At 57.4% G+C, this 8,902-nt stretch overlaps 1 protein-coding gene across 2 annotated transcripts in view; it reads right to left on the bottom strand.

Annotated features, from left to right (window-relative positions):
- Positions 1-3,561: 3,561 nt before the first annotated feature.
- Positions 3,562-8,902, bottom strand: part of ZSWIM4 (zinc finger SWIM-type containing 4) — a 40,580-nt gene continuing 35,239 nt past the window's right edge. For both annotated transcript variants that reach the window (XM_024238267.3, XM_024238268.3), the window contains exon 14: positions 3,562-8,370. In XM_024238267.3, the coding sequence (XP_024094035.1) occupies positions 7,511-8,370 (860 nt within the window). In that variant the 3' untranslated portion in view covers positions 3,562-7,510. The remainder of the gene's footprint in view (positions 8,371-8,902) is intronic.

Below are 8,902 nucleotides of genomic sequence, written 5' to 3'. Positions count from 1 at the left end.
GACCTGGAGGTTCGTTTAATGTTGCACTGTTGGGGTCATGAAATTTTTTTTATTATTATTAATTTTTTTGTCTCGTTGTATTGCCCAGGCTGGTCTCGAACTCCTGGCCCCAAGCGATCTTCCTGTTTTGGCCTCCCGAAGTGCCGGGATTATAGGGATGAGCCACCGCGCTCAGCTTGAAATTATTTTCTTTTTTTTTGTTTAAACTTCTTTTTGTTTATTTTAGAGATAGGGTCTTGCTCTGTCACTTAGGATGGAGTTCAGTGGCATGGTCATAGATCACGGCAGCCTCAAACTCCTGGGCTCAAGCAATCCTCCCACCTCAGCCGCCTGAGTAGCTGGGGCTACAGATGTGTACCACCACTCCTGGCTGATTTTTTAATGAATTTTTTGTGGGCCAGACACTGTGGCTTATGCCTGTAAGCCCAGCACTTTGGGAAGCTGAGGCAGGTAGATTGCTTGAGCCCAGGAGTTGGAGACCAGTCTGGGCAACATGGCGAAACCCCATCTCTACAAAAATTAGGGCCAGGCGCCGTGGCTCTCGCCTGTAATCCCAGCACTTTGGAAAGCCAAGGTGGGCAGATCACCTGAGGTCAGGAGGTTGAGACCAGCCTGGCCAACATGGTGAATCCCTATCTCTACTAAAAATACAAAACTCTGCTGGGCGTGGTGGCAGGCGCCTGTAATCCCAGCTATTCGGGAGGCTGAAGCAGGAGAATTGCTTGAACCCTGGAGGTGGAGGTTGCAGTGAGCTGAGATTGCGCCATTGCACTCCAGCCTGGGCGACAGGGCGAGACTCTGTCTCAAAAAAAAGAAAAAGAAAAAATTAGCCGGGCATGGTGGTGCATAGCTGTAGTCCCAGCTACCCCGGAGTCTGAGGTGGGAGGATCACTTGAACCTGGGAGGCTGAGGCTGCAGTGAGCTGTGATTGCATCCCTGCACTCTAGCCGTGGCAACAGAGTGAGACCCTGTCTCAAAAATGAAAAAATATATTTTTTTGTAGAGATGGGGTCTTGTTGTATTGCCCAGGCTGGTCTTGAACTCCTGGCCTCAGGTGACTCTCCTGCCTTGGCCTCCCAAAGTGCTGTGATTACAGGCGTGAGCCACCATGCTTGGCCTGAAATTCTTAGTTTTCGAACTAGAGGACCACGTGTTCATTTTGCACCGGGCCCTGAAAATTCTGTATCTTGCCCTGGTGTTGGGCACTTACTGAGTGACATACGCACTCGGTGACGTCTCACTGGGCTATGCAAAAGAGGCTCTTGGCTCCATTTTACAGATGGGGAAACTGAGGCTTTGGAGAGTCTTTGGGAAACTGTGGAGCAAGGATTTGAACCTCGGGCTGTTTGGGTGGAGAGGCCTGTATCTTGGAGCTTGGATCCTGTGCTCTAGGGGGCGGGGGTGCGTGTCTAGGAGGAGAGGGGGGTGCTTTGCTGCCGGCATCCGCCCTGGTGGGTGTGGGCTAAGCCCTGGCCACTGAGGAGACCGGGCCGCGGCGGGGGGAGGCCCTGGTGGTTTCCTCCTGCCCTCTAGGCTTCTAGGAAGTGGCGCCAGCTGGGGTGAGATCACTTCCTCACCCGCCTGCCTGCCCCCCCTCGGCTTCCTCTCCCCATGGCCCCATTTGGCCTGCCCAGGGCTCAGTGAGGGGGGAGCTTGGCCATGCAAGTTGCTGTAGCCTCCTTGTCCTGCATGGGCCCTCTAGGTATCTCTGCCTCTCCAGTTCTGGGGCTGGAACGGAGGGCACAGCTAGGCTCCAGCTCCCCGTGTGGTGGCTCCTGCATAGGAGAAAAGAGCTTCCCTGTGATCAAAGGAAGCATCTGGGGACCTGGAGGGGAGGTGTCTCCAAATGTCATTACCTCCTTTGCTCTCTCTCTGTTTCTCCCCTCCAGGTGCCAGCCTCTGGCCCCGCCCGGTGCCCCCCTCACCCCTGTGCCACGGCCGGCTGGGGTTCCTGGGGATGGGATTTGCTTCCTGTCACAAATCACATTGCCAGGGATTTCCAACCGACCCTGAGCTCTGCCACCGAGGATGCTGCCCGGGGACGGGGTGGCAGAGAGGCCCCGAAGCCTGTGCGTGGCCTGAGGAGCAGGGCTTAGCTGCTTGTGAGCAGGGTCCACACCAAGTTGTGTTCACAGTGGCTAAGTTCCGCCCCCCAGGCCCTCACCTCCTCTGGCCTTGCCGCCTGTCCCCTGCTGCCGCCTGTCTGCCTGCCATCCTGCTGCCTGGCCTCCCTGGGCTCTGCCTCCCGTGCCTACTGAGCTGAAACACAGTTGGTTTGTGTACACTGGCTCAGTTCAGCAGGAACAGGGGTCAAGCCCCCTTGGAGCCTGCAGCCCCTGCCTTCCCTGGGTGGGCTGATGCTTGGAGCAGAGATGAGGACTCAGAATCAGACCTGTGTCTGGAGGAGGGATGTGGTGGGTGGGGCTGGCTGGGCCCGAATGTGTGCTGCAGGCCCTGATCCCCAACTCTGCAAGTGGGGACCCCTCCATGGCCACAGCTCAGGCTGGGCTGTGGTGCCAGCATGGATAGGTGGGTGAGTGGGTGGCCCTTACTTTAAAAGGGAAGCCAGCTGTGTCCTTTCCGGGCCTGGAGGCTTGGCCCCTCCTCTCCCAAGCCTGGCGGGCACTGGCCCGGCCCGCACCTTCCTAGCAGCCAGTTACCCAAGAGAAAGCTGTCTTGGGCCTCCAGACCGTTAAATGCCAACTCCTGGCTTCCGGTATCAGGCTGGGTTGACCTGACCTGGCCCCTTCTTGCTGGGCCCTGCAGCTTTCTAACTTGCCAGGAGGAGCAGTGACACCCGCCCCACATGTAGGGCATGGAGCAAGGTCCATATGGACCCAGAAGGGACACAAGCAGGTCTGCTTAGTCCTGAGGAGCTGGGAACTAAGCTGGGAATAGCTGATCCTCCCTGCCTTGAGGGGGTTCTCAGGGCAGGGAAGAGTTAGGACTGTTTTTTTTTTTGAGATGGAGTCTCGCACTGTCATCTGGGCTGGAGTGCAATGGCTCGATCTCGGCTCACTGTAACCTCTGCCTCCCCAGTTCACACGATTCTCCTGCCTCAGCCTCCCAAGTAGCTGGGATTACAGGTGCACACCACCACACCCGGCTACTTTTTGTATTTTTAGTAGAGATGGAGTTTCGCCATGTTGGCCAGGCTGGTCTCGAACTCCTGACCTCAGGTGATCTGCCCGCCTCAGCCTCCCGAAGTGTTGGGATTACAGGTGTGAGTCACTGCCCCGGCCAATTGTTTTTATGTTTTGTAGAGACGGGGTTTCGCCATGTTACCCAGGCTGGTCTTGAACTCCTGACCTCAAGCAATCCTCTCGTCTTAGCCTCCCAAAGTGCTGGGATTACGGCTGTGAGCCACCGTGCCCAGCCTTTTATTGTTTGTTTTTGAGACGGAGTCTCACTCTGTTGCCCAGGCTGAAGTGCAGTGGCATGATCTTGGCTCACTACAACCTCTGCCTCCTGGGTTCAAGCGATTCTCCTGCCTCAGCCTCCTAAGTAGCTGGGCTTACAGGCACCCACCACCATGCCCGGCTAATCTTTGTATTTTTAGTAGAGACGGGGTTTCACCATCTTGACCAGGCTGGTGTGATCATGGCTCATTGCAATCTTGAACGCCTGGGCACAAGTGATCCTCCTGCCTTAGCCTCCCCAGTAGACCTGGGACTACAGGTATGCGCCACCACACCTGGCTAATTTTTTTAATTTTAATTTTTGTAGAGATGGAGGGGCGGGTCTCACTATGTTGCCTAGGCTGTTCTCGAACTCCTGGCCACAAGCCATCCTCCCACCTTAGCCTCCCAATGCGCCGGAATTACAGGTGGCTCAGGTGTGAGCCACTGTGCCTGGCCTCTCTCCACTATCTTGAAATCAGATGGGAGGAGGCTTTTTTCTGGGTGGGACTGAGGAGGCACAATGAAGTCCCCAGGTCATCAGGGCTGGGCCATTGCCTTTTTCCCCGCCCTGGGTAGTCATGGACAGAAGCTTGGGATGGGATGGAGAGGAGAGATTGTGCTGTGTGTCATGTCTGTTGTTCAAGTAAATAAAAGTTGCCCTGACTTCATTCCTGAAGGTCTGGTCTGTGATTCACTCCTGCCTCCCATCGCTGGAGTTTCAGCTTTTGATTGGCCTGAATTTACCGTCCTGGCACTCCAGGCTCCTGCCTGCCCATCCCTGCCCCACCTGCTCTGTGCAGCAGGGTATCCCGTGCTCGGAAAGGTGACCTTGGGGGTGTCCTGGATCGTGGGGTGACCATGAGGGAAACCCTAGAGTGGAGAGATTTTCACGTCGCTGATCAAGGGAGGATGGAAGCTGATCTGAAGTGGTGGTGGGGTGACCCTGAGGGAAGCGTTGAGCCTGAGGGGTGACATGTGGCGATAACCAGGATCTGAGGGTCTTGAGCTAGTGACATTTGGGGGAAACTTGCACCTACGGGATTACTCAGGCCTCAGGGGAAGATTTGGGGTGCCTGGTATCTGAGAATGCTGGAGGGGAACTTGGGTTTGAGGGATGTGACATGAAGGAAACCCCAGTTCTTAAGGGGGGACATTTGGATGTGGCTGGGACCTGCGTGATGCCCCAGGTACATGGGAACATTCGTGGGTGACACCTGAGGGGTACAGTAAAGGGTCCCCCAGGTCCGAAGGCGGCAGGGACCACAAGGGGTGCACTCCGGGCTCTCCACCCACCTCCACTGTCCCAGACCTCGAGGCGGCGCCACGGAGCGTGCGGGGCAGTCCCGGGTCCGCCCGCACATACCTGCGGGAATACGCGCGGCGGGGCAGGAGGTGGGGCCGTCTCCGATTGGCCCACTCGAGCGGAGGGGCGGTGCGAAAAGCCAATCCCCATGCCCAGCGCCGCCAAAGTCCCGCCCCCGACTGCGGGCACCGCCCTCTAGCGACGGGCCCCGCCACTCCGGGAAGCCTCTGTCCTCTCCTGCCCCGGCCCTGGCAGTGACCCAGACACAGTATCTCCATTCGTCCAAAAGGCAGGAAGGCCCTGAGGAAACTGCTTCTCGGGGAGCCAGGGACGATTAGACAACCACGGGCTTTCTCGCCGTCCTTTGGATCCCTCACTCTATTTGGCGACTGGGAGCCTCTTCAGTGGCGCAAGATCCCAGACACGCCCTGGCCACGTCCCCTGGCGAGTGTCCACGCACCGACCACGCCCACTCCGTTTTTATTCTCTTGGCCAGAGCCCCGCCCACCGAGGTCGAGTCTAAACTCGGGGTTCCCGCTTTTGATCGGGGTGTCTTCCCCATCCAGCTGCACCAACACCTGCCACAGCCTCCCATACTCAGCAATTTGGAGACAAGGACCCCCAATATTGGTGTCTGGAGCCAGGGCGCCCCCCACCCCCATCTTGGCCCTTCCTAGGGGCTCAAGGGCCCTGCAGCCAGGGTTGGCAGGGGTCAGTGGCCCCAACCAGGTCCTAAATCAAACGTCCTAGCTGGGTGCCCTCCCCCCCCACCCCCCACGGAGTCTCGCTCTGTCGCCCAGGCTGGAGTGCAGTGGCGCGATCTGGGCTCACTGCAAGCTCCACCTCCCGGGTTCACGCCATTCTCCTGCCTCAGCCTCCCTAGTAGCTGGGACTACAGGCGCCCGTCACCACGCCTGGCTAATTTTTTGTTGTATCTTGTAGAGATGGGGTTTTACCGTGTTAGCCAGGATGGTCTCGATCTCCTGACCTCGTGATCCGCCCACCTCGGCCTCCCAAAGTGCTGGGATTACAGGCGTGAGCCACGGCGCCCGGCCGCTGGGTGCCCTTTCTTTCCACTTTGCAACCTCAGTTTTCTCATCTGTAAAATGGAAACGATAATCCTACCAGCTCATAGGGCTGCGGTGATTAAATGACAGCGGTAACGCATTCGGCCCTGTGTTCCCTAATGGTGAGCTGTCCAGCCCTGTTTTGAAATATTTACATAAGGCCGGGCGCGGTGGCTCACGCCTGTAATCCCAGCACTTTGGGAGGCTGAGGCGGGCAGATCACCTGAGGTCAGGTGTTCGAGACCAGCCTGGCCAACATGGCGAAACCCCGTCTCTACTAAAAAATACAAAAATTAGCCCGGTGTGTTGGCGCATGCCTGTAATCGCAGCTACTCGGGAGGCTGAGCCGGGAGAATCGCTTGAACCTGGGAGGTGGAGCTTGCAGTGAGCCCAGATCGTGCTACTGCACTCCAGCCTGGGCAACAGAGAAAGACCAAAAAAAAAAAAGAGAAATATTTACATAATTACCATAGAATGAAGCCAGCAGTCACTCCCATCCCACCCCTTGCTTGGCGCTGCACCCAGAAATAAGGCCAGACATTTTTTTTTTTTTTTCCGGAGGAAACGAGGTTGAGGGTGTGAGTGGCTCTGGAGATGCACCCCAGTCTCAAAATAAAATTAAAAAGAAAAATTTCTGTTCAATCTTTGAAAAAAAAAAAAGGAAAAGGACATATAATACACCGTTCAATAAATAGAAAAAAAGTTACAAAATGATGTGATCTTTTGTCCTTAATATACAAGAAGGGAAAAGATGTGGGGGTGACTTGGGGGGTGATGTTCTCCCTTCTCCTCCCTGGGTCAAGGTGGGGGAAAGGAAGGATGGCCAAAGAGAGAGGGCAGCGGGGACTTAGGTGCAGAGAGAAAGGCAGGTAAGTGCCGGGAAAAATGAAAACAGAGTAAGACGAAGGGGCGAAGCAGAAAGACAGGAGGAGAAAGGGTGAAAAAGAGAGCCAGAAAAACACCAAGATGCAGGTCTCTTTCCTTTCCAGATCGGGGGTGGGGGTCTCTGGCTCTCTCGCGTCTATGTCCCCCGACCCCAGGTTGGGAGGGGCAGTGTGAGCCTCGCTCAGTTCCTGAGTTGTACGTCCAGTGACTAGCAGGTGAGGAGAGGGCAGTGAGGACTTCCCCAACCCTGAGCCCACCCTGGGACCCTAGTGCCCAAGGAAATGGGGGTCCTGGCCGGATAGGAGGATAAGGGGGTGAGGTATGAGGCTGAGGCCTGAGGCCTCTTCAATTCCTTCAGTGGGGGTGAGCCATTGGTCCTGGCTGGGCAGCCACTTTGGAGGTGGCATAACGGGGGGCCCTGAGCAGTAGGGGGTGGGGGAGGACCCCTGGCCACCCAGGGTGGGGTTGGGTGAAAATGTGCTACATTGACTTAGAGGGCCGATTTCTGGAAAGTCCTGCCTCCCAGCCTCCCTCCTGGAGCCCAAGCCAGTCTGGGTAAGGGGAGTTTGCCTATTGCTTTTGGGGTGCCCAAAGTGGGGTCATACCAGCAGCCCAAGCACACACCCCTTCCAGGCTTCTGGGTGGCAGTATGGCTTCTGCTTCTGGAGTCTTGCACACTTGCTCACAGACTCCCAGGCACACACGTGGCAGGATGCTGCTTCCCGTGCCCCCCATCTCCAGCCGGGCTCCTTCCCTGACTTAATAATACTGAAATGCCACGTGGGCCTAATTGGAGAGCAAGGGTGGGGGAGGCAGGGGCGAGGGGGATCCCCACTCCCACGCACCCCAGTCCCTCAACCAAAACGCTCCCGCACCAAAAGCATGAGTTTCTTCTTGCCCTTGTAGGTCTGTTTGAGGTTCTCCAAGAACTGTGCGAACTGGAGGTGCCCGTCGGGCGCCAACAGGAAGGTCTCCCGGGCCTTGCCCAGGAATTCGATGAAATCCCCATAGTGCCGCGGGCTGATGTGCGTGAGGCGCGAGTGGCTGGTGGTGATGTAGGCGGTGACTGCCGCGTCCAGGAGCTGGCAGAGCGGCGCCCGGTCGGCACCCAGTGGCTTGGCGGCCCGGCGTGCCCCTAAGGGGCCCAGGCCGGGAGCCGAGAGAGTCCAGCGGCGCAGAATATCGGACAGCATTGGGGCACAGTGGATGCTGCGGATGATGAGGGGGACGATGGCAGAGAGCTCGTGCCGGCCCAGGGAGTGGCTGAGCGAGCAGGCCCAAAGCACGTCGTTGACGGCAGGGTGGCTGTCCTGGTTGAAGGCGATGCTGAGCTGTGCCAGGGCCAGCGTCGCCAGCTTGTAGGCCCGGAGCGGCAGCCCGCGGTGCTCCATATAGCGGGCCACAGTGAAGAGGTGGGCGTGGCCCAGGCCACCGGCCGCCGCGTCCAGCACGATCTGGTAGGCCGCCTCGAAGGCAGAGTGGTTCTTCTCGCACAGGGTCAGGGCAGGCAAGGCGCAGTTCTGAGGGTCCTTCATGGCGCACTGCAAGGCCAGGGTGCGGGCGCAGGCCCAGAGCTCCTCCCTCCGGGGTGTGTCTAGCTGCAGTCGCAGCAGAGTGGCGTGTGTGGTGCCCGTCACTGCCACGATGGTAGCTGCCTCCACCGGTGTGAATAAGGAATACCAGTTCTGCATGATATTCATCAGGGCTTGCGGGCCTGGTGGGAGGTGAGGGAGGGAAATCCATCAGGAGGGGGGGCAAAGACACGTACATGTATGTGTGGGTTAACCATGACACTGCCACCTCCACTTCCACCTCCACACAATGCTGAACAGAAACTTCCTTTCCAAATCATCAGGGCGCAACTGGACTAGGTGGGAATCACGTGGTAGAAGGCTAAGCTTTGGAGCCTATTTCTGCAACCCCCTCAACCCCCTGCAGCCACATTAGCCTGGCCAGCCTCTAGGCCTTTGTCCAGCTCCATCGGCTGGCCAGCCATTCCCTCCCGGCCAAGCCCTGAGCACAGGCTGGAATCAGGGAAGAGTCTCTACTTCTCTTTCCTTTTTTTTTTTTTTGAGATGGAGTCTCGCTCTGTCGCCCAGGCTAGAGGGCAGTGGCACCATCTCGGCTCACTGCAAGCTCTGCCTCCTGGGTTCACGCCATTCTCCTGCCTCAGCCTCCTGAGTACCTGGGACTACAGGGGCCCGCCATCACGCCCGGCTAGTTTTTTGTATTTTTAGTGGAGACGG

Source organism: Pongo abelii, chromosome 20 (assembly GCF_028885655.2).
Source record: "Pongo abelii isolate AG06213 chromosome 20, NHGRI_mPonAbe1-v2.0_pri, whole genome shotgun sequence".
NCBI classification, from domain to species: domain Eukaryota; kingdom Metazoa; phylum Chordata; class Mammalia; order Primates; family Hominidae; genus Pongo; species Pongo abelii.
This window is presented reverse-complemented; position numbering and strand designations above follow the sequence as displayed.